The following is a 27,837-nucleotide window of genomic DNA, read 5'->3' as shown; positions in this document are numbered from 1 at the left end:
CGACGTATGGAATAGGGGTAGTGCGCCAAAGGGTTTGGTTGCACGCGCGTCGAAGCGGGCGGTGGGTTGAAAGGGATAATGGAAGACCGAAGAGAGACAGAGAGGGAGACGAGGAAGGTATAGCGATGACGAGACAAGGATGCAAGAGGGAAATGCACGAAAGAAAAAGAGACGGGGAGGAGGGAGGAGGAGAATGATGGTAGGGGCGAACGAAGAGCAATGAGCGGGGAGTGAATCGGGGTGGTAGACGAGGTTGGAAAGTGGCGTACGGTGAAGCGAGACGCATAGAGGGAAGAACGGGAGGATTCGGGGTGGCGAGAACCGAGGCAGAGAGAAAGAGAGAGAAAGAGAGAGAAAGAGAGAGAGAGAGAGAGAGAGAGAGAGAGAGAGAGAGAGAGAGAGGGGAAACCTCTGGCAACGGGTCGATCGAAAGCGCAGCGCAGAGAAATGCACCACCTCTGCTCTGGTCTGGCAGCTTTGCGGGCGCACCACCGCGTCCGCGTGCGTCAGAAAGAGAGAAAGAGAACGACGCGACGGCGCGAGAGGGGGAGAGACGGAGGAAGAGGGAGAGAGAAAGGAACTGACGGAAGCGGAAGGGAGATCGACGTATATCCGCCGACCAATACCGACGCAGGGGGAGGAGGACGAGAGGAGAGCCAAGCCGAGTCGCGTTGGGCTAGGTCAGGTCTACCCGAGTTCCACACACACCGCGCTCTCTTGCGTGTACCATCCCGTCGAGGAGAACCACACGAAGGCGGAGGCGCAACCCCTTCGCGAAAGAGAGGATCGTCGCGGATTCCCAGTTTTTCGCGAGTGAGTTCTCCGTAAGCGCTCCAGATTTTTCAAAAAGAAAGAAAAAGAAAGAATTCGCGCGTCGCGTTCGCCAGCTACACGGTCTTGACAGCGAGAGATCGGTGCCGAGGAGTGTGAAAGCCGGTGATAGTGCGCGTCGTCGAATGACGCTTCGACGAGAAGGGTAACGCGAGAGAGATACTCCGATCGGTGCGGTGAATAATCGCTAGTGTTGACGCGCGTGTGTTAAGCCTTAAGCCAAAATCGATTTGCTCTCGATCCGTTCTCGAGGAAGGTGGAGGAAGTAAAAGAAAAGTGAGAAACGACTTTCCGAGGAGGAGATTCCGATCGGCGATTCGCTCGGTGCGGCGGCGGCGGCGAGAATTGGCATTGTTGACAAACAACGAGCGCGACGGCGACACGGACCAGAGCAATGTCGGCCGATCGGTGGGAATCGATTGCAATTCCCTTTTTCCGATGTCCTGATAATCGATAAGCGTCGTCGACGCGTAGGTGGCCGCGTAGGGACCGCCTAGGCAGCGAGAGAGCCGGGGCAGCGATCGGCCTTACCGACGTAATTTCTCGCCCTCGTCCTCCGTGCAACCCTCGGCGCGATATCAGATCGAGCTAGATAAATGTTGAGGGTAAACGGCGCCCTGCGTCGCCCGCTAGCGCGAGGCCAGAAGAAACGGGCCCTAAGTGCAACCGGAGCCGGCGCGATGCCGGTCTCTCTGAGAAACCACAGGATCACGTAAAAAGCGGCCGCCGGTTTATAGAGCCCTTCGTACCGCGCACGCACGGTCGCGCAACGGCGAAGGGATCGCGACGGAAAAGGGTGTTCTCCGGGTGATCCAGGGTGGTGAACCTACCTACGTCTCCACCTCGAAGAACAACGCTGTCGACGTGGAGTTTGTCTGGTCGCGTCCGATGCACCAAAAACCGTGAGTACCATAAACCCGACTCGCGACGTTAAGATTGCAAAGCATGAGGAAGGGAGTATGTTATGTTCAAATTAGAATATAAGAGTCAATGTAAGTCCAAAATAAAAATACGGATTTTCGAGTAGTCCTTTGCTATGTCCTGGAATCTAAAGTGAAAGATACAGGGATGCAGGCAGCCGACATTGCCGCCTCGGAACTAACGGTGGTGAAAAAATGGAGTTTTGTGTAGAGCTCTTCGCTATTTCAAACTTGACAATGGTGAAAAAAATAAGTTCTCCGATATACATAATGCGTCTTCTTTTCATGTGCGGATAATTGTTTTAATAAAAACTACACGAGAGAGAGAGAGCAGTAGATAGATGGATTCGAATAGATTTAATTGAGTATTGCGAAAGGATAATAAGAAATTGAGATAACAGATATTATTTTCATTACAAAAAGATTAATGATTATAAGTAACATAAGAGAGACAGAAAAATTCGTAACGCAACGCGTACCGCGACCGACCAAAAACCATATATATCCTTTCGCTAGGGATCGATCCTGTCGCGGCTGCAATTTCTGCAATGTTGCGAGTGCAGCGATCTTTTGTGTAAAATGTGATGCATTGCGTGTTATTTGAACAATTTTTTGCAGTTTTCACATTTTCTGTTTGAAAAGTGCAAAATGAAAGATTTGGAAGGAAGAGAGCTTTGTTATAATTTGTGTTGAAATAAAATACCGGTGTGTCGACAAAAATATTAATATAGAAATAATTTAAGTTAATTACTATATTGAGAAACAATCGGTTAATTCTCTATGGCATAAGAAATTAATTCTCCCGTTTAAACCAGAGTAAAATAGATACATAAATATAACTGAAAGTTGATGAAAAATAAATATCACACGGAATATGGAATAACCGGGAAAGAAATGTCTGCGTCGGAAAACCGCATTATTATATTCGTGCTTTCAATATTTTACGAGACAAAAAGAAATAAAGAAAACTTAGGACTTTGGATACAAAAATCAATTTCCGAAAAAGCTATTACAAAAAGGTAAAAATAACCGATTGTTTGTCGGTTCAATTAAATTAGCATCAGTAAAAAATGAAATTGTACAATGTTCATTTAAAAAGGATCGTGAAACACACTGCCTAAAAATCACGAAGCTTCCGGGATGTAAATTTACATTTATTACGGTTCAGCGAACGAATTAATTTCGAAAATGTAATATCTATTTTGTAAGAAATATATTTCCCCGAGAATTCGGGAACGTGATAAAACGCTTTTGGTCGGAAAATCGCGTCGAAAGCATACGCGAGCGAGCGGTTTGCGATATCGGCGGTGCGCGATTTTCATGGAAATCGAAATCCACCGGGTAGCGAAAACCCTCAGCGGGTGGTAGCGGACGGGGAGGACTTCGGAGTTTATGCCCCCGTCCGCCCTACCGCCCCCTGCTACTCCTTCCTTTCTCCCTCCCTCCCATCCCCTGCAGTCGATCAATGCGTGGACGGGTTTCACTTTCGCGGTGTTAAAGTGTTGCACCACCGCAAATTGAAGAGTCGGCACTGTCGAGGAAAACTGGATCGCGAATCGCGATTCGTTCAATGACATTTATTTTTCATATACCAGCAATTATTTGATATTCGGAAAATTCGTTGTTATATTAATTTGATGTTTTAACAATCTTTAGCTGCACGTGAACGGATGAAAAATCCTTTGGAATATTAATTCGATGTTTTAACAATCTTTAGCTGCACGTGAACGGATGGTATTATTCGAATTTATACGATCATTGATTATACGTTATTTCGGGTGACTGTCTAAACCAAAGCATCGAGAAACAATTTGATTACTGACCGTTAACTTCATTTCATTTGTTACTTATTTCTACATCAATTTGGCCAGTTCCAAATAGTTTGTGTTTCGATTTGAATTTATTGCAAATTTATAATTTCCCGGAGTTGCGCGAATGCATGAAGCAAGAAATAGAACTGCGCACCGCCAGGACTTTTAATTATTCCTTCGATAACGATCGCGCCGGTTAACTTTTGCGAGACTTAATGATGACGCTTGAGCTTAATCGAGTGTTTGCTCGACGATAAAAATAAAAAAACGTAAATCTATAAAAAAAAACAATATGGGTAAAAAATAGTGGGTATCAATGGCGAAGCTTCGATTATTCATTCGGTGTTATTGAACGCATAAGAATGGAATATACGAGTTTGCTTCCTAGAGACCATTAGCCAGTAGGATTGAATAACTAGTGGTAGATAACACGCGTGTGACAGCGATATATACGATAGAATTAATAATCTCAGAACATATAAAAATTCGAAGCCTCCTTAATGTATAATCCCCGCTTAAAAGGACATTTAATCCGTCACTCGATTATACATAGCTTTTCGGGGATGCCAGAGGGATATAAATTAGCTTCTACTATTTACTAAGATTATGGAAGAGTTTCTAAGATCTACTTAAACGTGACTTCTGCTATTCATAACGATGAAATTTAAGAGCATCTTGCGATAAGTGTATGGCACGAAACATTCCGTGGAATATTTGTTACTTTTGTTAACCTAATTCATATAGTCTTGTGCATTGTAAATGCATCAGATATACCAAATATAGTAAATAAGTACATTGTTAAAATAAAAAAGTTACACTGTTAAATTCGTAGTATCAAATTATACTCAATTTGAGTCATTTTTAACTATATATTTCTCTAAGTCGCCACTGTTCCTACTCAATATGTTGTTAATTTAACTAGAACACTGTTAACTCAACTAAACCAATGGAGTTAAAATAATACTGTTTTGTGTTAAAATAACAAATTTCGACATATACGGTAGTTGAAAATAACAAAATGTTATTTAACTCAAGGTATTGGCTTAAATTTTTCCCTTTAACATCTAACAGTGTAGCAAATATTTTCGCGAAAATTTCCCAATGTCAAATCAAATTAACAAGAATTTTCCGGTTCTATTTGCAGCGAAGGATGGAGGCCAGCGAGTGGGATCACGCGACCTTGAGGGAGGAAGAATTCGAGCAGCATGCCGTATATTTGGTACCGGATGTGTCGGCATCGCCAGGCGATACCAATCGTGCGGAGGCGTCCTTGCCACGGAACCTGGTCCTCAAACCCTCTCAGGCCCTCAACGATGTATGTTCTTTCGCAGAAGAAACTTATTCCGAAATTACCTCGGTAGGCGAGCCGCATATTTAGTCGCGAATCGCATCGAGTTATTAATTTCTTTGCGTCAGTTTAATTCTTTAAACTCGCGCAAAATCACACAAGAAAACTGATAATTTCCAGAAAAAAAGACGTAATGTCCTAGAGTAAAACGCTAAGCGTTATCAAATTGCAGAAACTTTAGAACTTAAACAAATATTAATACACGCGAGTAATATTACCTAATAGCGTGTAATATTAAACTACACTAAGTACTAATGGAAACCTGGAGATAATCAGACTTTTAGTCTCTCATCCATTAGAGTTTTCCCTTTCTATCTGTTATAGTTTCTAATTTATAAACAGAATCTTCCAATACTAATTACAATTCATTTAACTTTGGTTTTACTCAACAGAGTATTATATATCATAACTTTTAGGAAGTAATCATTTTTTTCAATTTTTTCAATTTCTCATCAAAAGTTTTCTTGTGAAGGGAGATAAATGGAAGATAAATGCATGAATTTCAATGACTGACAAAGAAAAATAAGTTTTTTAGATAGGTTTTAGATAGATATGACATAGAATATGTATAGCATGAAAAGGCGTTGGCCCCGAACGACGCCATGAAATCAAACTTGACCGAGAGACGAGAGGCTAATTAACTTACGAGGCATGACCTAGAGGCGAAGTCGAATCGCGTTACACTTTCCTCAGCGCGGCGAGAATCGAGAACGTTCGGTGTAATCGGCGCGAAACTTTTGCTCGAAGCTTCTCTACGCCACTTACGAAATTTCGAGTCTGGCGATAGAAGCCGAAACGTTCGCGAATCGCATCGATGTAATAACATTGAGGAGAAGCGCACGATGGGCTAATCGACGTTCGTCAGTCGAGCTTCCGTTTGTCAAAAGAGAAACAAAAGCATCGGAAGAGCGCCGCGCTGGACTGAAAGCACCGAAGAGTTAAATTAGTTTTGCCGAATGTACGTTACTATGCAATAGGGTGAATTCCATTCTATTTCTCAGTCGGAATGAAAATAGGTTCTATCTTCTGCCGATATCCGCGTATTTTAACACAACGCTGCGATAGGATGAGAACGGGCAATGAGAATAACGGAGGAAGCAAACAATACGCTTTTACCAATCACCGATCATTTATACATTTTTCGGCAGCGCAATTTCTCTGCCGAACTTTGCGAATCCATTATATGAATTACAGAATTGATTTATGATTCCAAATTATTCAATATAATAAGTGCAAATATAACTATTTATAACTACTTATTAATTCTTTTTACTTTAATTATTTTTTGCACATTTTTTTACAGTACCTTTTATCAAAAAATAAAAAATTGATCAAGTTATAAAATATTAAATCTTATTGGAGAGAATTTTCAATTATAAAATTTGATGTGTGGATGTATAAATTACGAGATGAGAACTAAGAGGCTAAATTGATATTTAAGCTTTCAAATATGCATCATCCCTCAATTTAAGTCGACTCGATTAATCGGAAATTACGTATGTGACAGGTGTTGGGTGTGTGGAGCACCGGTTACATCCCCAAAGGGACACGTTTCGGCCCTCTGGTCGGCCAGGTGTACACGAAGGATTCGGTACCGGCAGACGCGAACCGGAAGTACTTCTGGCGGGTAAGGCCAATTTTACATCTCTTATTCAACCGAATTATTTTCAGATTACGCGGCGAATGACTCTTCGCCGAGACCGTTAACGTAGATAGATTCGAGAGACGGACCGGTAAAAATTAAAAAAAGAAAGAAAACGTAGAAAAAAAGCTAAAATGGAAGGAGAAGCCAGCAAAGACCAGAAACTGGTTTCAACCGATCTAGCGAGCCTTAAAGCGAAACCCGCGAGAAGCCGTTGATGTCTCGTAACTTATCAATTCGTTACGACTACTTGGTTCCTCTACGATCTTCGCACACGATACATACATACAATACATACAAATCGCGATGAGATCTAACGAACGCGAACGTTAACCAGTTTTTTAGTGTTTTCTTGTAGTAATAATTCAGCGTTTCATAATCATAATAAGAAAATTTGTGCGTATTTGCAATAAAAAAAGATTATACAGAATAAATATAAAGATTTGGGTAAACTTTTGAATTGTAACCCTGATTGAAAAAATACAAGCGCCTTTGATAATCATGGTCATTAGCAAAATACATTAATAATTACTGACAACATGTTACATTATTAAGAATGGGCTAGCAATGGGCGATGTTTAGCGTCAGCTAAAAATGCTATCCAAACTCTAAGAATATATAAAAAATTTAAACGATTTTTAGATATTCATTTTTAGATATTCAAAAATGTACGTCATTTTTTAGACGTTTATATTTTTTGGGGACATGAGATTGGAACATATCTATAAACAACGAATATGCATGCCTATAATTAAAAATTCGTCAATCGTAATAATATTCTCATGGAACCGTTTCAATCATCGCGAATATAAAAATGATTTTCGAATTGTCCATCAGGTATACAAGAACAACGAGCTGTTCTATTACATCGACGGTTATGACGTCCAGAAATCGAATTGGATGCGTTACGTGAATCCCGCCTACTCGTCCGAATCGCAAAACCTAATAGCATGCCAGTATAAGGTAAAGCAATTTTGTGCAGCGTATCTTGCAAAGAAGTATATATTTTTAATCACGTCTAGATTATACGCGCAGGGAAAAAACTCACAATTGTTGCTATACCCGTGTTTCAGATGAACATTTATTTTTACACGATCAAGCCGATATTACCGCATCAAGAATTGTTGGTTTGGTACTGCAGGGAATTCGCGGAAAGGCTCAATTATCCGCTCACCGGTGAGCTGATGCTTCAGAGAATACGTAAGTAGATTTATATTCACCTCAAGTTAATATAACGCTAAAATTAAATCATAACATGGAAATTTAATGCGTAAACCGAAATCTCGATATACCGTTGACATTTGTAACGAATTAAAACGATTAGTGTTATAAAGAAGCTATCGCGAGAGTTATCGTTTATAACTTGTATTATATTTCACTTAATTATTCATGCATTTCTATCAAAAGATTTTATGACATATCTGTGTTTTATATCTTCTCTATAAAATAGAAATTATAATTACGTAAATAATAACTGGTGTCATGATACAGTTTAATTCAAATTAAGATTGTAAAAGAAGCTATATGTGCCATCATCTGTGTCCACTCATACAGCAGAGAACTTTTCAGCTATATTGAAGCAATTTTGCAAGTTACAGTATAATATGTTACAGAAATTCGTTAGACATACAGAATAGCAAAGTTACAGTAAACTTACGACAAACTCGTAATTGTGCACTCGACTATATATCTCCAATAGGTCTTATACATAAAATCCTAGCATAACTTATAAGCAGCACGGAACAAGCAGGTAAGTGTAAGACAAATAGATACATACGAGAATTGTTCCAAAATCTATATAGTGCAATCGAATGTCCGTATAATAAAATGCTATTTTGTAAACTCGTCTGTGTTGTGAACTGAAAGCTCGTAAAATAAACCTTTTCTGTGCTGCTTTTTCACCCTTTATCACATTTGTTTCTGATCATGTTAAATTTTATTTTGCGCATATGTCATCGGAATGAGAATGTATATTGAGGGGAAAGTTCATAATAAAGAGGTTGTTTGATTCCAATAAATTCACAATACGATCGTTCGACCGTAGTGGAATAAAATAGTAAAAAATTTATTTAAATAGAAATAAATAAATGGCGGCATTTTTTTTGTTCATATGTCTGAATTGTAATCTTTCTATGCTGTATGGGTTATATCCAATTTTATTTAAATATACTCGCGTAATTGATCAAACGTACTATGTAACAATTATCTACAATTAACTAATTCGAAGATGGCAATCGATGAAAATGACCTTTTAATATTAACATGACATATACAATAAGTAAATAATATCTATGATTTTGGTACAAATATATTCGTTCATGAATTTTCAAAAGATATTCGTAACAACAGTACAATTTGATCAGTTTCGTAATTTCACTGTACAACGATATTTATTATTGAAAGGATTTTTATATATTCATTATCAATTATTTTCAGGACAACAAGTACAACAATCAACGCTACCCACGGAAATTTCACCCGCCGTCGACGTGATATCGCCACTAAAAGACTCTTCGATCTACGAGAGGCGTCAGATGACGCCAACGGATGGTTCCGTGAGGTCAGACGAGGGTTATCACTCAAACGGCTATCACGACGAAATCCTGACACCACCCGAGGAAAGCAGTGAGTCTGACAGTGAAAATAACTACGTGCTGGATTTTAGTAAGAATGCCAAATCGTCAGTGTGCAACGATGAGATTCTGAAGCAAGACAACACTGCAGCGAAGAACGAGTACAGAAAAGTCAAGATCAAGATCTCCAAGACCTACGTTAACTTCCAGGCGACGAAAGGTATAGCTGACGGCCCGACGAAGGACAAAGACCAGGAGATGTCCAGCCGGGCGGTCACCCCGGAACTCCAGAAGCCGGTATCACCTATCATCCTGCAGAAGAGCACGGTGCTGTCGACCGTGCCTGAGGATGAGATATCCGAGAAGAACATGAAACCCTTCTACGAGCCGGAAGTCAAGGGTGGTAATCTGCCGATGTCCGGCAGACCCGCCTACCTAGCCAATCCCAGCAGTTCTATCCTGGAAAACATTTTGCTGCGTAACAGCACGGACAACAATAACAATAATCACAGCCATCATCATCACAATGGCGGCTCGCAGCAGCACCATCAGCATCATCAGTTGCATCATCAGACTCACGTAGACTCAGTGACGCCGCCACCCTCCAGCCCCACCGAGATGGCGTATTCTTACAAGAAGTCCCATCGTTACGGAAACATTCTACCCTGCAGCCCGGACTCCAGCTCAAACTTGCCCATACAAACAGACTCGTGCGTGAACTCGACCAGCGGCAACGGCGGCGTGCTATCCAGCATGCAGAGTCCTACTGGCAATCTTCACTCCAGTACGGGAGGAGGACTGCATTCGAGCACCGGCGGAAGTAATGGCAGCCTGCCGCCGCATCCCGGAAGTTTGCACTCGTCCAGCAACGCCGGCGGCAGCATACATTCCAGCACGAGCGTGCTCTCGTCCAGCACGATGCTGACGTCCAGCAGCAGCCCGCATTCGGCGTCCACGACGAACAGTTGCCCGCCCAAGCGGAAGACCAAATCGCCGTCGCCGTCGTCAAGTCAGAACGGCGTACCTACCCCGACGACGATTCTTTACTCCGGCAGCTCGGGGGCCGCCGGCTGTCAGATCGAGTCCGCCAGTCCGGTTTACCCCAACTCTGCCGGCAGTAGTAGTAGTAGCAGCAGCAGCAATCAGAGCGTCTCGCCGATTTCGCCAATCCAGTCGCCCTCGTCCTACAGTCCGTACGGTAGTCTGTACGGTCACCAAAATGGCTCGCTGCATCACAACATGGGCGCGTCATTGTCTATCAATTGCAGCGCCTATTCGCCCACGCCAAGTGGCAACGTCGTCTACGAGAGGACCACGGACGGCAGGCGACTGGAGGCCACCAGCAGCGGTGGCCATCAGCTACCCACCTCGTCAACGATGCAAATCGACAGTAACCAAGCGTTGATTACTGGCACGCACAATCTTCATCTCGGCCACCATCCGGGTCTCACCATTCATCCCAACTCCTCGTCATCTCTCAACAGATACTCGCCGGCGAGCTCCTTGTCGCCGGACGATCACGGTTGTTCCCAGAGCGGCGCCCTCAGTCCCAACTCTCAGGGCTCGAGGGGCTATAGGTCGCTGCCTTATCCGCTCAAGAAGAAAGACGGCAAGATGCATTACGAGTGCAACGTCTGCTGCAAAACCTTCGGTCAGCTATCGAATCTCAAGGTACACCTGAGGACGCACTCCGGCGAGAGACCCTTCAAGTGCAATGTTTGCACCAAAAGCTTCACACAACTCGCGCACCTCCAGAAGCATCATCTCGTGCATACTGGTAAGCTTACTAATCCGAGTATTAGTCTTGATGTAATTGTCGGAATAACAATCAAGTAGTACCTCCGTCTTTGTATTTCATAAGATCTTTGCTATGTATAGAGCGCTTAGTAGATTTATTTAAAATCTTTATAAATTATTTATTGTTTTTTTTTTTAATTGATATCTAACAATTACTTTCCTTTTTGTATATGTACAGTATATCGAGTTTGCAAAAATCTAATAAAGGCATTATGTTGCAAATCATAATATTATATAACATTATTAGTAATATCAGGTAACTAATTGATATGTACAATATTTTTTATTCTTTTGTTCACATCTATTGCATGTATATTTCCTACACACAAAACAAAAGAGGTATTATTGTGACAAACAAGATTTGCTTATCAAGAGTTCGATCAAGACACAAAATATATTATTATCAGATCTTCTGCCAAATATTTTAGACAATAATATATTTATACATTTATTTGTCAATGCGTCCTCAGGTGAAAAGCCGCACCAATGCGAGATATGCAAGAAGAGGTTCAGTTCGACTTCGAATCTGAAGACCCACCTTAGACTGCACTCCGGTCAAAAACCGTACGCCTGCGACCTTTGTCCCGCCAAGTTCACCCAATTCGTTCATTTAAAACTGCACAAGAGATTGCACACAAACGAACGACCCTACACCTGCCAGGGTTGCGACAAAAAATACATTAGCGCGAGCGGCCTCAGGACCCATTGGAAGACAACGAGCTGCAGACCAAATAACATCGAGGACGAGCTCGCACTTGCCGCGGCCGTGGGTTCGCCGACGTATTACGAGTACGGTCCTGACATGAATGTTGGTAAGTACGAACTCTAGATCTACATCAGATAGGTCTACAATCAAAGTAGAATGAAGAAACAGCTTATCTTTCGTTGTTGCACGTCGCTAAGACAATCATAAGAAAGATTCATGTTAATAGGCAAGCTTATCGACAAGTTTAGGACCTCGGAAAAAATTGATCGATTATTCAAAAGTATAGAATAATAAATACGTTAGGTATTAGATAAGAGGATGAGGCTAACACTGGACGGGCATATCCTTGCAGGAAATATGCCCAAGGAATGCGAGTTGGAGCACATCGATAATTACGACAGGCATGGATCGACGCATGGCCCGCACTCGACGTCACTCCACAACCTGGAAAATTCCGTGGGCCGACCGAGCGTCATAGAAACATCCCAACCACACATTATCGAGTGTACATAAGTACATCACATAATGCTACATAATTACATAAGTCGCATGATGGGGTATGAGCCCCCCTTCCGCTCGGGCGCAAAATACAATCGTGGAAACGTAAGAGAGTCGCTCGCAACTGACCAGAAAAAAGACCGAAGATAGGAGCTTTCCCTCTCTGAAATGGCAGTAAAGAACAGAGCATATAATGTCGCGCGCGAAATCTTCGCAAGTTTTCCTTCTTAATTTCGATGAAATTATGATAGATTTTTGAAACAATAAAAAAAATTTGATAAGTTTCTATTAATATTCTAAATTTTGAGAATTTAAACTCTATTTGTTGTCTCCATTCTGGAGACGAAAAATAATTTTTACTATGATAAAATAATATATTTAAAAAATGTTTTTTGTTACTCTCATCATCTTCAATTTTTATAATTCTGGAATTTTGATGTTAAATATTACGTTAGAATAATTTTAAAAACTAAACTTAAATGTTAGTAGAAATAAAGAAAAGACTAGATTTTAATTATTTCATTTAATCTGTTTTTTTTCTCCCTAAAAAACCGACCATATTTCATCAAAATTTGAGATAATTTGTGAATGATTTCTCAAAATAACGAGAAAACGTAGGAGAAGATCGTAATAAATCCATAGAGTGATCGATCATCGTTAATTGCATAATAGAAGTTGTTTAATCGACTGATCAACAACCGCCTAATTTTTTAGCGGACACTTTGTTGTTTTAATACCTAAGATGATGTGAAAAAAAGGGAAGATGGATTTTTCCCAGGAAAACCGACGAAGTTCTGTCTGGAAACGCGCATAAAGTTCCTTCCTTGTAAATTATCCTTGTAAATACTCGTTTCTATATTTTTTCTATCGTAGCGTTATCAACGAAAGGGAGAGTGATGTTCGAAATAATTAGGTTTAATCGCTTGAGAAGATCGTAATGCTGTCATTTCAGAAATAGGGAGGATGCTCGTATAAGCAATGGTACCAAAGTCACTCGAATCTCTCGATTACTCTTCCACGATGCATTTTAGAATTGCACGTCGAAGACGCATCATGATGAATGAATTCCCAATGACTCGAATAAATGTTAATCTAAAATGCCTCCAGTTGAAAAATAATCTTATACAGTAATTTTTCATGTTTTTTACATTGCGATTTTACTTTTTTCCGTGTAAAAATATCTGTGTAAAAAGATGCAAAAAAATGTATTATTATTTCTTAATTCATTCAATGCTGTATATATGTGATGGAAATCTAAAATTGGAAGCTATTAAAAAATCAATTTTAATTGTGTAAATATTAAAAATGCAAGCTATTAAGAAAATTAATTTCAATTTTGCAAAAGTGATCAAGTCTGATTCAAAGTTTTTTTTCTGTTAGACAGATTAATTTCAAATAATTTAGCAAGATTGTATTATATATATATTTTCAGAAGATCGCGATGATTGTCACGGCATTAAATACATTGCGAAAACTAACTTGAAATATATATTTCAGGCATAATTCTTAAAACAAAATTTCAGTCTTCGACGTGCTAAGGTTTTAGGTCGGTGTGTAAAATGGCGGATTTTGTCGGCACCCGTCATAATATTCGCGTAATATGCGAACGATCAACAGCAAGAAACAACAAGTAAGACTCGAACAACTAGTGACGACACGACTGCAACTATACGAGACCTGTACCTGTATATATATTAATATTACTATTAATTATTCAATAATTTAAAAAGAAGTAATATAAGGAGCTCTAATTTATAAATACCTTTATACATATATACATATAAATATATATACCTATATATGTGTATATACATCCGTGTGTGCACATGTATATGCGTATGTGTACTTGTGTGTATACGCACATACATGCGTGCATACCGTCGTCGTCGGTTGGCGGACGGTAGACTGCGCTTTATGTTAACTTCCGCGAAGTAAATTTTATATTAAAGATTTTATTAATGATATTAATTTATTAATGCGTGTGTAAAAAAGAACGTTGAAACTATCGACGTACGCTTGTGTTATACTCGTGTTTTGTGAACACGATTGGCATTTATATAAGTTATATACTATAACTTTGTTGGCACATTGAGAAAGTGCCCTTTCTTTTAGCATCCCTAATACTACGTTTACGCGAGCGTTACTTCTGTAGTAACTTACGATAATTCCTTCGCGTAAACGGGTGAATTATCATAAGTTACTACAGAAGTAACGCTCGCGTAAACGTAGTATAAGCAAGAGATTTTAGATTTACGATAATAATCGTGTTAATATTTATCAAAATTTTACGTCGAGAATTTATTTTCTCGTCGGTATATAATGGTGCATAGTTAGCAATGACAAGACTTCGCTCTTTTCGGGGTTTAATTACGGAATGAAGTGATATAAATAATCATATACGTAAAATCGTGCGCCGCAATTTTTAATTGCGCTTATTATCTCCATATTTTTTCGGCTTTCGATAAATACATCCTCGATAAATACATACGTATTTGTAATATTGCTATTAGCTTCCACATGCTGCATGTTTCTATTTATTTCAGCTATGCTGAATCTTTCTTTCTTTAATGCTCATTAACTAAAGGAGGTTGTATTTTGTATAAGTTGGGTTTTGATCGCAAAAAAATATCTCCTTATTATCGTGCGGTTTGTTGAAAATGCCCGTAGCTTTAAACTATCAAAATTTAAAGGAGGAGAGGACAATTGCCCGTAAAATCGGAGAAGTTATTATGATAGGAAATCTAGTCAAAACGTCTTGAGAGAACTATTGTGCAATTACGGCGTTTCTTAAGAAAAATGTATATTTCAAAATCGAGTTAAATCTTCGCGGAAATGATTTCTCAAATCTCTCGCGTGCGCGAATCAATTCTTCGATTACGTCGTGCTTCCTCTGTACGTAACACAGAAAGTTTAAAAGCTAGAATTAACGAATTGTCGAAAATGCTATTTTTCTTTCCCGCGCAGTTTCCATTGATTTTACGCAAACTCGGCGAATTCGTACTTCCATTAACGCTAAGATCGAACGAGTTAATTCTGAGCGCAGCTTACCGTACGTGGTACGAAACAACTCACTCTTACTGAGAGACGACTCTGAGGTTTCGTCATCGCGGAAGGGCGGGGACGGAGAGAATTTTTTAACGAACGATAAGAATTTTTAAACACGATATCGAGATCTCCGAGTCGTCGTTCCGTAAAGATATTAATCTAAGGGACGTATCGCAGACTGATATACACACGGCTATCGAGCGTTTGTGAGATTTTTAAGGAGTCACGTGCATCGCGATACGATTCCGTACGAAGCGAGAGAGAGAGAGAGAGAGAGAGAGAGAGAGAGAGAGAGAGAGAGAGAGAGAGAGAGAGAGAGAGAGAAAACGAGAGCGAGAGAGCGCGAGAGTGAGAGAATGTGCGATTTTCAAGAATGCAGGAGTGTATTAACATTATCGTTCTAAATTTCGGCTTCCTTCGCGAGATCATCCCCCGAGGCTTCGGTTTCGCAAGAATCTCCCCCTAGCTCGCGTCCAGACGTTGCGACGCTACGCCGTAACAATTTAAATCCAAAGAAATCCCGTTTTTAGCTGAATCCTTCATCTTTCGGGACGTGGCGGGAATACGCGACCACTATTCTCTCCCCTATGCCGAAACCGCGGTGCTCGCGTGCGAGATCCTTACGAAACTGACGAGATCCTCGTTTCTCCATACCCCGAATTACCTATTACCCTCGTACTATTCATCATCTACCCGCCGGGCACCGTCGAACACACTCGAACGAAGAGTCTCCTCCTCGACTGTCCCGGCAATTATAACCGTAATAAGTTTAACGAGCGTTCGAACTGGGTCTCGCGAAATCGAACGCGAGACGATGTATCGTAGATTCACAAGGCCTTTACATTGATTTGCTGATATACCCTTTTAATAACCAGGCAACGTGGACGATTCGCGGGCATTCTACGGGATGTCGAGCAATGAAAAAGTTTCTGTACAATGTAGCGTACGCTGTACTAGCGATAGTATTCTAATGACGCTGCCCTGATCACGCTTCAGGAACTTTTCGGATGTTGTATGAGGAATCTGATGCGCACGCAGCGCACGTGCTCTCAGTATCGTTCTATAAGGTGCTTATCTTACAGAACGACGCTGAAAGCACATTAGATGCGAGACAAAGTGGAAGCAACGACCTAGAAAAACATTTTTTTCAGGACTCGTTACACAATAATATCGCAATTACAAGCAATAATGGAAAAATTTATTTTGGTGACGGTCGCGATTCCTAGTGACGTTCTTCACGACCGGTGTTCGAGCATCATTCCGTACATTGCCTTCGATTCCCCGCCTTGCCTGTATTTTGAGAGCACTATTACGAATAACAAAGTTAAAACGGAGCTAGAGGAGAAACCTAGGTGCTTAGGACTTTGAACACTAATAGCGATACGGGAGAAGGGAGCAGCACACGGCGCAGCGCGTAAAGAGGCAAAACGGTGAAGACCATGTAAATACATACGCTGAAAGTAGAGAAATATCGAGAGAGGAAGCGACAAGCGCGAGGGCGACTAACCGCCTCAAGAACAAACAAGCAATATTTAGTTCTTATCATCTCGTAATAATTAAACGATAACGATCCAACTGTACCGTGCACGCACACGCGCGCGCACGCGTGCACGCGCTCGTACGTATTTAAACGACTATAAATTAAATGTTAATTATCCTTACACTTCGTATACATATATATATATATTATATATATATAGTGAAATTGTTACGCATTTATTATCATTATAATTATTGAATAGGTAATGCTCAATTAGCATTTGTTTCTTAAAATAAAGAATAAATATATGGCTGTTGGATATTTATATGCACATATCACTACCACACCTATACATATATGTCGTTATAATCCGATATCATTTAAGGTAAATGTACCAATGCCTGGATACCTTTATCATTTAAGTTTTTAAATAAGTATAACGCGAATTAAAATCAAAGATAAAAATATAATACAAATACAAGAAAAAAATTTTTATCTTTGATTCCTTGATTTTAATTCGCGTTATAACTTATTTGAGGACTAAAATGATAAAAATGTCTAGATACAGGTAAGTGTCCAGGCATTTACCTTATATCATAAACCGCTCATGCTTGAAATGATGCAAGAGTCACGATAACGATCACACTTGAGGAAAAAAGAATAACGAACGACGTGGACATGGACGTGAACTGGATATGTGGAACCATGGGACAATAAATTTTTCAGCTTTTATTGTAAATTGATCTACAAGTCATAATAACCCGATTCAGCGTTGTTTACATCATCATTATCATAAATAATAAAATGCAACAGCTACGCTGCCACTTATTGTTTCCACATACATGTACAATCAATCCGAATTTGCCTCGAAATCCCCACCAATGGTTTCGTATAAATTCGTGGCATAAAACAGGATTTGTGTTATTCGAATTTCGCTAGTCTTTCGTCATAAAAATCAATACCTCCGGCGAACAAGTCGCACAAAACTGGCAGTCGCCGAAAAATAAAGGGGGGGAGAAAGCTATTTCTAAATTATCATATATAAATTTTTTACTTGCATTATCGATCTCCCCTAAACGGAGATACGAATACGACCTTTCTCTGATGCATATTGAGAGAATAATATACATTCCTATAGTAATTAGAAAAATAATACAATTTCGCCTTATTAATGGAAACAATTAACTATATGCATAATGTATAATCATGCATGTTTTATATGGGTACGGTCATTTGAGTATGTTGTCACAGCTAACCAATTCTCTGGAAACAATACGAAAAGTGGGGCTTTTCATTTGCAAGATATATCGGGTGACGCGACTTTATGTCGCTATTGCGAGTTCGTTTAATACATATTAATTTGTTCCATTAAAATGCGAACATTCTGAAGACGGCGACAAAATTCAGATATACCTACCTTATCAAGGTACGGGACTGTCTGTTCCACTCCCACTGTTGGTCCCAGCTTCCGTTTTAGTGGCGGCCACTCTATCACCTCGCTTGGACGTTTTCGATAATGACGCTACTTCCTTCAACAAACTAGAGATCTTGTGCTGCATGTTGGAGATTTTTGTCTCGTACTCTTTCTCCGAAGCTTTCATCTTATTGCGCAATTCTGTTTCGGACGTGAAGTTCTTCGCCTTCAGGTCAGTAATCTATAATCAAAATGTTGGTTACGCATTGTCCACTTGAATCGTTTCTAGAGAACATCCAGAAAATCTTTCACTTACTTGTCTATCTTTTGCTAGTAATTGGCCCTCTTTCTGGCTGATTTGCTTTTGAAGATGCGCTATCTTTTCTTTGAGCTGCGTGACCGCTACCACGTGATCCGAGCTGTTCGGATCATGAGGGTCGTGAACGCCGGCCATCCGTGCTGCTTTCGCGGGTGTAGGACCGTTCGTGTCTCCGGCTTCGGATTGCGGCGGCAGCTTTGTCACATCGACTCTGTGCGGTCTTTTATTGTAGCCCTTCAGTCTGCAACAGAAAACATAAGATAAATAATTAAAAATTTAGTTGGTACAATTTAAAATGTGTATTTATCGAATATACATGTCGCATGAAACAGGTTTGGAAAAAAATTGTGATGTACACGCAATATTAAGGCTATCAAGAGTTACCTTGTGATATTATGTATTTGGATAATTACTTTTGTTCTTTGTGCTTCGCAGCCCGCTGTTGCGCCAATTTCATATGCGCTCTTCTTTCCGCGTCCGATTGCTTAGTCTTTGCTAACGCTCGTTTATACGACAATGTACACAGCCAACATAATAACTTGCCGTCTACCTAAAAACCAAAACATCACCGTAACCAATTAAGTAGCATTGCGGTAGAATAAATTCATTACCATGTACCAACAAGAGAGAAAGAGAGAGAGAGAGAGAAGTCTTAGCTGTAGAAATTACACTTGATGCTTATTCGCTCTCTAAAAAAAAAAAAGAAGTCGTGACAGAGAGGAAGTCAAATGTATGGACTCAGAAAATATAAGTATTATAGCGAAATAGCATACACAGCTACTCTCAATTATTCAGAACAATAAGAGGGATAATAAAGTGTTGTATTTAAAGTCATATTAGTTTGCTAAGAAATATGTGTATATAGATCTCACTAAAAATTAATTTATTACATACATAAATTTAGAACACAGTATTTATTATTGAAAGTGTTGTGTCAGTGTATATAAACAACAAAAAAGAAAAAGCATTAGGGAGAAAAAAGATAATAGTTCTCAGTATAAAATCTAATTTTTATATCGGCAGATACATGTCGCACAGCTAGAGATCGTCTCCTTCAAATATTGAGAGCTACAAGCATACCGCCTTTGCATTACCTTCTTATCTTCATCCTGTCTGTCAAAGGCACACTTCTGCTTGCATTGCTCGCACGTGACCGGCGGTCCATAGCGTTTCTCCGAATTTGTACACCGTTGGCATTTGCTACCGATAAACGCAGCAATGGTATTGCAGTACTCGCAAGCTGACGGCTTTCCATAAGACTTGACATTTTGCTCACACTTTTTACATATGGTGCTTGTGTTACCTTTTCTGTGGAAATAATTGCAATACAATTTTGTTACATTTTATAAGCAATTTTTATAAGGGAGAACAGAAGCGATTTGTTTTCTCACTTACATGGTTTGCTGGAATTCCGATCTGCAGTACGTACATTTTACTACAGGAAAGGCTCCCCTGCATTCCTATGTAAACAACAAATTTTTCTAATTATAAAAACTATAACATAATTGTTAATTTATTCAATATCTCTTTAACTTTTTTCATATTCTCAATATCTTTCACAATTTACTATTACACATTTATACAATATAGTGTGAAATATTCTAACAAAATAATCTTAATAATAATCTATTTAAAAATATTTATTTCTAAGCCATGTATTTCAAATTTCTTAATCAAAAAAACATTTTTTCACAACCGCGCTACGATGCAATAAAGAAAACTAAAATCATCACAATTACAATAATATTGTTTATTTATTAAATATTTTTATTTCAATTTTTTTTCCATATTCTTCTAATATTTTTGCAACTTTTATAACTTGCTGTTATTCACTCATTTACTCCGTAGTAAAATATTCCAAAAATATAATCTTAATAATAATTTACAAGAAAGTTAATATCCTAAGAAATATTTTTAAATCACGTATTTCGAATTTCTCAATTCAAACACCATTTTCCCGCACAATAAAGAACTAAAATTATCCGAGTGCTAAAAATGCAATTTATTGAATCGAATTGAAATTTCCTCTCCTCAGTTACATATGCAACATATTTACACAAAACCCATCGACCCACGACGCGTCGTGGAAAATTTTATCGAGGGAAAGAATTTCATTCATCCCTACGGCACGTGACAAGTCACATTCTGTTCCACGGAAGGTTCGAGCAACATGAGGAATCCTTCCGGAATCCTCTCGCCTCTCGATGCGACGGATTCGTCGCGTCGATTTGAGAGACCGACGAGGAACGGACGGACCCTGCGGTGTGCGTACCTTACACAATTGTTGACCGGGCGATAGATCCTCGAAGGGATGCCTGGAGAAGCACCGGGAACATGCAAAGAGCGCCTGCACATTGTTGGTGCTCATTCTCGGCGACTACTCCGCGATCGGCGGCGATCACGACTCGGCGATACGTTGCCGCCGTTGCCGGACAACGGGACAACGGGGAGAGGCGGTAGCCGCGCGGCAAGAGACGCGATATCGAAGATGGGGAAAGTCACGACGCGTGGCACCCACGCCGGACAACCGGACAAGGAGATTACGGAGACGCGGAGTAAACGTAAAACTCGACGACGGCAACGCGGCAGGAACGATTATCCCGACGAATCTCGATTGCGACTGCTATACTCCGGCGGAACCGGTTGTTGACTTTCACGTAGCCATCTGTGTGTGACCGCTGCGACGGAGCAACATGGCCGACCGCCGACCGTGGCGGCGGAGGTGGCCGTCCGAGGACGCCACTGCCGCCCGCGGCCACGTTCAGACCGATGCGATCGGCGCTAATGGCGCGACGCGCGGCGTTTCGAAAACCGTCAAATAATCCGTGCACTTCATATGTGCACAGCTGAAACTGGTTTTCGTTGCAGCTGCATTTTCGTCTTCCTTTATGTCTATTTCTATCAATGCAGATTAACTTTAATTTCGGTTTAACTTACTTTTTCAAGTTTTAAGAATTAGAAAAAGATAAAGATGTAAAAAGTAAGTTAATCGACAATAAAGTTAATTTGCTCATCTTTGAATGCGGAAGGTGCAACGTAACGCAGCTTTGAAAAATTTTGATGTACGAGTCACAATTGTATATATGTATATATACACTTTTAAAATAAAATCTCTTGCACTGGAGACGAAACAAAACAAAAGAACGGTCAAGTTTTAGATCGTGATGTCAGTGTAGCGAAAAATTTGGAATGAAAAAATACTTCTGATCGTTTTAACACGTACACTTAACATTTAAAATATTCCGAAAAATATCCTTTTTTTATTGATAGTTTAAATAAATTCGTAAAATGAATTAATTAATGTAATCTAATACGAGGCCTAGTCATGCAGGTTTATGCGCAGGCGGATTCGATAGCTTTGCTTACCGGCTTTACGATAGTCTAATGCTCGAATCGGCTTATCGATTTTTATTCTTTTGGCTTGATCCTTGAAATCATTCGCAAGAGAAACATATATACATATAATATATTATAATATATGCAAATTCTGCTCTTACAGAAAAGTCGCAAGCTGATTGGCCATCACATGGATAACGAGAACGGAGATAACCAAATAACAGAGATAACGGAGATAAGATAGAATTCGGTCGATCCGCGATCGCAGTCAGTTTTGGTCAGTTTTAAAACACAATCTCATGGTGGAAGAGCGATCACCGCGAACAATCCCTCGTCTTCGTGAATACTAATAATTGCTAATTGCAGTCGGTAGGAGGATCAGTCGGTAATCTCGCTGGATAAACGACGAACGACGTGAAATTTACCTACGACCCAGAATGATACCACGTCGACCGCGTGACTCTGCTGCCGGGGCAAATGGGATCGCCTCCGCCTCCGCGGCGGTGCGGAATCCGTTACGTGGTCGTACCGTCGCGCCGCGCTCTTGTCCTGCTTGTCCAGCGTTATCGCGGGGAGGCGACACCGACCGCGGGGTGTCGCGGTCGCGCGTGGTCCCCGAACCCGAACTCACCGTCACCGATCCCTTCGCGAAGAGTGCGAAGACGCTCCCAGCGAGAATGACGTCCCGTCACGAGAAGGAGCGCGCCAAGCAGATCCAGGAAAAATGTCAGAATCTGCTGACGCAGATGCTACGCGACGAGGATAACAAGTACTGCGTCGACTGCGACGCGAAAGGTTTGTTCCCCGTCGGCCGCGACCAGCCGCGACACGGATGCGCCTATCTCCGCTTCCCCTTCGGGGAGTCCTCGAATCTCGAGCGTCGTTCCTCCGCGTTGGACGTGCCGTCCGAGCGTACCTTCCTGAGGGCTCGGGTCGACTCGTCGATATCGATCACGGGAACGACCCGCTCTGTATAACGCGCCGAGACGTTATGGATTTTTAATTTCCGCGTGACATACCTGTCAGCGCGCTGTCACTCGCCGATATCAACGTCAAGGTCCTCCCGAATTTCACGTTAATTTCATCGGGTGTTACCTCAAAAAATCAGAGCGCATTCCTTTGTGCGCCTCTCTCTTTCCCTCTTTCGAGGATCGGTGGAAAAAAAAACGCATCCGTTGTTGCGCGACTCGATATGTCATCGAGTGTTGAGAACTTATAATTAATAGCCATGAATATTAGATAGCTCGGTCGGCGTGATACTTTTATCGATAGTCGTTTATCGCACTGCATGTGCGTCGAGTCTCCAAGCGAAATGCGCGCATGAGAGATAATGGAATTATTTATTGTCTTTGATGAAATTACATTTCGCAGGACCAAGATGGGCTAGCTGGAATTTGGGGATTTTCTTATGTATTCGATGTGCTGGTATTCACAGAAACCTTGGGGTACACATAAGCAAAGTAAAGTCTGTTAATTTAGACACGTGGACACCAGACCAAGTAGTGGTATGTAACAGACATACGGTTCATAGTTTTTTAATGGAAGATGTGATTTTGTTTACTTATTAAACTTTTATATCGAAAAATATTTAAAAATGTTAAAAATTTGTAAACTCATATTGTGAAATAGAATTGGATACAGTTGCAATATGATTTGAGCAACATTTTCGTGATTTTTAGTTCTGTATTGATTTTTGTTCTGCGTTGTGGACAGGAGTTTTTCTAAAAACTCATATAACGCGTGGAATTGTATTTGAAGAGGATTACAGTTTGGTCATTATATCTGAGATAACGTTGATAGATACAGAATTTTATTTCTAATGTTTGCGAAATTGCTCTAACGGAAAAGTAAAATTTTGGAGTTGGTTCTGCATTGACATATAGGACTGCGTTCAATTAATCTTTCACACACACATAAAGAAATAGATATAAATAATTTATAATATTTGCTTTCTATGGAAAAATGTCAATTTTTCTGTTTTTATATAATATTTTTTGTATTATATCTAAGGTTAATTCTTATTTTTTAATAAGCTTTACATGTTTCTTTAAATGTTTTCTTAAACATTTTATAAATATTACAAATAAAAGCAATATTTCATATTTTGAAGCTATGTTTTTTTTTTAATTTTTATTTGTTATCGTGTAACTTCTATAATTAATATAAGAATATTTTAAGCGTTAAAAATCTATATCTAACTATATGCTATATGTATAACGAATTTAACCATGTTCAACTTTCTAGAGTTTACAACAAATGGGCAATTCTCGTGCCAGAGCAGTCTACGAAGCCAATCTTCCAGATAGTTTTCGAAGACCTCAAACGGATTGCAGCCTGGAAAGTTTTATTCGGGCAAAATATGAACATAAAAAATATATAGCTAGAGAATGGGTGCCACCTCCTTTACCAAAAGTACGATTATCACATTCTGTTTTAATACTTATCTCTCTCTTTCAGTATATAATATTATATATAAAAATGTATAAATGTTAAACACGCCAAAACTTGATGATATTTTGTTATATAGATACGTATATATATAATTTTTATCTATTTATGCAGAAGATTACATTATATTTATTGCTTTAACTAATAAATAATTTTCATAGGTAAATTGGGACAAAGAACTTGATGAAGAAGCCGAAAGACAACGTAGACGAAAAAAGGAAAGTACGGAAGCTACGTCGACTGTACTTCCACCTGTAAAAAAGCCGGAAGTAGTGCCTCAATTGCCAAAACCTCGAAGTTCTGTCAGTCCTAAATTGGGCAGAACAAAAGAAAGTTCTGCAATCCTCGATCTCTTAGGTCTTGGTATGTTTTTTATATGTTTGGAATGTGCTCTCATTTACTATTGCTTTAATGTAATTGTATCGGAGTATAATTGCTTCTCGTACAGAGAAAATTGCATTGTATATTCTATGTGCGTAAATTCTGTCACTATAATTCATGAAATATGAGCTTTCTTCGCGTCATTGTCATTAACAGACGCACCAGCAACTAACCAAACAAATGGAAATGGTTCTGGAGACGACGTATTTTCTTCCTTTTTGTCTGCACCGCCTGCTTCGGTAGCTTCAACTGGAAATGACGCTTCTAATGGAAGTAAAACAACCACTATCGCAAGTAAAAGCGAAGAGGAAAGCTTCTTTAACCAACCGACTCCGCTACCTCAGGAAAAAAGCAAGATGACAAAAGACAGTATTTTAGCATTATACGGTACTCCGAGTCATCAACCAGCGATTTATGGTGTCTCGGGTAATGCATAAGATAGAAATGTGCAACATTAATAAGATTGTATAATTAAATATATCTCATTATGTTTTCTAACGTGTGATATATTTCAGGGGGAGTGTATCCTCAACACTCCTTACCATATAAACAGCAAATGCCTAATGTGGGTGCATTTGGGCAACAAAGCTCTTTGAATCAACTTGGCCAACTTCCTACGCAAATGCCGGTTACAAATCAGATACCTGTCAATCAAAATCAGACTATAGCGAATCCTAATTCGATAGGTGTTATAGGAGCCAATCCTTTAGGGTTGCATATAGGACAAATGAATCAACTAAATGGCGTACCTAATGCTGCCATTACAATGCCACCTCAAATGGTATATGAACATAACGTTTCTTGCGTGATATTGCTAAATACGTTCATAATTAGTCTCTTTTTATACTTCGTTTTTTCTACGATTTCACAGATGATGCAGTTAGGACAAAGTAATGTTGCTGGTAATAATGGATGGAGTGGAATGCTGACACAGAATATTCAACCAGCTCCCGGCAGCAATCCTTTCTTCAATTTAACAGCACAGCAACAACAAAGCACTGCATTTGCTGCTCAGGTATGTAAATTTCAACGGGGTCCTGTGCAATTTATGTAATCATATTTTCCAAATTTATGTAATTATAGTTCAAACAATTTACGTAATCATAGTTTCCCCACAAGACATGGACATAAATAAAGTAACAAATTTTCGTCAAAACATAATTTGAACGAAATTAATTTCATTTTTATGACATAATCTATGTTTCAGTTGCCACAACAAATGTCACAGATGTCCCTGGGCGATATGAACTTTGCCTCTGCGACGGGCAAGCCTGCCACTGCCGCGATACCCGGGCAGACGCTTTCCACCAACTTATGGCAGTAAAATTATTGCGGATATTGTTAGCCTGTTGATTATCTCATTCAGTGTTGCGTACTAATATGTCGACAGTTTATTATCCAATGTAATAACGTTTCCATGTTCACCGATTGGACATTGCTTCGGAAAGTAATAAAACTGACGATGGGGACACAAAAATGAAAAAAAAGAGCATCTACTCGAATGCTGTCAACACATAAATTCAATGTTTATAGTGCTTCAAGTAGATATATATTTTTGTTTGACAGCCTTCATCAGCTTTCAATGTTACTGTTGGGGGAAAAAACCGAAATAAAAATAAGACAAGTCTTTGACTGAATGTAAGAAGTTCTTTGTGTGACACTAAATGTGTACCTCACGGTACAAATTATGTAGCTACAATAAGAGCTTCTTGTAATTGCTATTATAATATTGCCAGGGTCCACTTACAACAAAGTATTCATTCGAGTCAGCAGAGAGAAACGGTATAATTTTTTGATTAATTAGTATTTCGTTGCTATGATTATTATGCTAAAATATGTTCGTGAGTGTTATTCGTGAAAATGGAAATCCTGCGATTGACGTAAAGTAAATTTTCTCGCATTGAACAGAATCGAAAGTTGAATTTACTGGAATTATACCGATTTCAAACGCTGATTCAAATCAAGTTGTACACGAATATGTACAAGTTTCGTTAGAAACGTAAAAAGACTTGGATCTTCAATTTATTTTTAAGGTATATCCGACACGTGCGATATGTGTCTACATTTATTCTATATTGGTAAATAAATACAAAATAATATAAATGCAAGATATAATGCATTTTACATTTGAGTAAGGTATAGAATATATTACTGTTGCGACAATGATTTAAATGGTTCGGCAATTTATTATGAATCGCGATATCTACGAATCGTGAGAAAAATTCGCAAGTCATACACTGGTGCTAAGAATTCCGAAGCATCCTGATTGAATACGTCAAATTTTAGTTAATTTAATTTTTTGCATAAATTATTGATTATGCTTGTCTATGTATTATCGTGAAACAATCACGTATTACGAACAACAGTTTTTATTAATACATTATTCATATGCGGAGATAAATTTATTTAGTATGTGGGAGGCACTACTATACTTAGATGTATAATCACAACCTGTCTTTCAAAGTACCGATAATGATGATTACGCAGACTATCTAAGCATTGCGCACATTTTCTCATTTACAGGTTCTACATAGGGTTACAATTTACAATGAGTTAATAAGTTCAGGAATGTGAATGAAATAATCTTATTCTTCATGATTTTATGTTACTTTCAACGACTTGATTGCCAATACACAAAAGTTCAAATCTAATTTCCAAGGAACCTGTAGTCGAGAAAAAAAGAGCGCGGCACAGAAGGATATTGCAAAACGCAGTATTTTTGACAAGTATTTGCGTTAATGTAAACAGATAAATCACTCTAAGTGATTCCTGATGACGAAAGCTATACCAAGAGGGACTTAAAGGAAGCTCATTTTAATTATTGCCTACAGTATCAAGCTGTTATTTATATGAATTATTATTATTATAAGTGATTATGAAATAGTGTACTTGTGTCAAAATATAATGACATTTTATTGTAATTTGATTATTGTATTATTCATCACTCGCGAAACTTGAGCAAGATGAATAAAACTTACGACATTAACAGACGCGTTTAAAAAGACACGTTAAATCTGACAATAAGTTGCTGACGCATCTCTCTCAACAATCCTAAATTTTTAACAATTTTAAACTTATACTAATACCATTTATCACACATAACGCAAAATGTTAAATTAAAAAAAAGTTTTAAGTAACATTTTTTTGAAAAAGCAGATTAATCTTTCTGTAAACCTTTTTGGACGTGTTCCGTTTGTTATACATAAAATAGATAATTTCGGTATATCGTAAAAAATATGTACAGATATATTAGATATGTTATTCGGGTGAATCCTGATGAGAGAGAGG

The 27,837-nt window shown here is 39.3% G+C and overlaps 3 protein-coding genes across 4 annotated transcripts; 2 read left to right on the top strand and 1 right to left on the bottom strand.

Annotated features, from left to right (window-relative positions):
* The first annotated feature begins 592 nt into the window (after window positions 1-592).
* Window positions 593-17,640, top strand: Blimp-1 (PR domain zinc finger protein 1). Of its 2 annotated transcripts, none has more exons than XM_077417581.1 (8): window positions 593-1,733; window positions 4,707-4,919; window positions 6,418-6,537; window positions 7,390-7,515; window positions 7,626-7,752; window positions 8,989-10,902; window positions 11,393-11,734; window positions 11,981-17,640. In XM_077417581.1, exons 2-8 carry the CDS (start codon window positions 4,713-4,715, stop codon window positions 12,139-12,141), a joined length of 2,997 nt encoding a protein of 998 aa, XP_077273707.1. In that variant the 5' UTR covers window positions 593-1,733; window positions 4,707-4,712; the 3' UTR covers window positions 12,142-17,640. The 2 variants fall into 2 exon arrangements, with proteins under 2 accessions (XP_077273707.1, XP_077273708.1); XM_077417582.1 differs by having other exon boundaries at window positions 595-1,733; window positions 4,707-4,877.
* LOC143903722 (protein FAM76A) lies at window positions 17,366-21,105 on the bottom strand. The gene is made up of 7 exons (XM_077417585.1): window positions 20,657-21,105; window positions 19,780-19,844; window positions 19,479-19,692; window positions 18,798-18,934; window positions 18,382-18,625; window positions 18,069-18,306; window positions 17,366-17,914 (listed from the first exon to the last, which is right to left on the bottom strand). The coding sequence occupies exons 1-6, from the start codon at window positions 20,750-20,752 to the stop codon at window positions 18,073-18,075; spliced, it is 990 nt and encodes a 329-aa protein (XP_077273711.1). The 5' UTR covers window positions 20,753-21,105; the 3' UTR covers window positions 17,366-17,914; window positions 18,069-18,072.
* Window positions 21,106-22,165: 1,060 nt separating this feature from the next.
* On the top strand, window positions 22,166-27,470 carry LOC143903721 (stromal membrane-associated protein 1). The gene is made up of 8 exons (XM_077417584.1): window positions 22,166-22,515; window positions 23,092-23,225; window positions 23,965-24,132; window positions 24,330-24,531; window positions 24,706-24,975; window positions 25,065-25,330; window positions 25,421-25,564; window positions 25,757-27,470. The coding sequence occupies exons 1-8, from the start codon at window positions 22,398-22,400 to the stop codon at window positions 25,871-25,873; spliced, it is 1,419 nt and encodes a 472-aa protein (XP_077273710.1). The 5' UTR covers window positions 22,166-22,397; the 3' UTR covers window positions 25,874-27,470.
* The last annotated feature ends 367 nt before the right edge of the window (window positions 27,471-27,837 follow it).

The sequence above is a fragment of the Temnothorax americanus genome, unplaced genomic scaffold (assembly GCF_048541705.1).
Source record: "Temnothorax americanus isolate GAGA-0224 unplaced genomic scaffold, ASM4854170v1 Scaffold5, whole genome shotgun sequence".
Classification (NCBI taxonomy): Eukaryota; Metazoa; Arthropoda; class Insecta; order Hymenoptera; family Formicidae; genus Temnothorax; species Temnothorax americanus.
The sequence above is the reverse complement of the archived record's forward strand: the minus strand, read 5'-3'. Positions and strand labels throughout refer to the sequence as shown.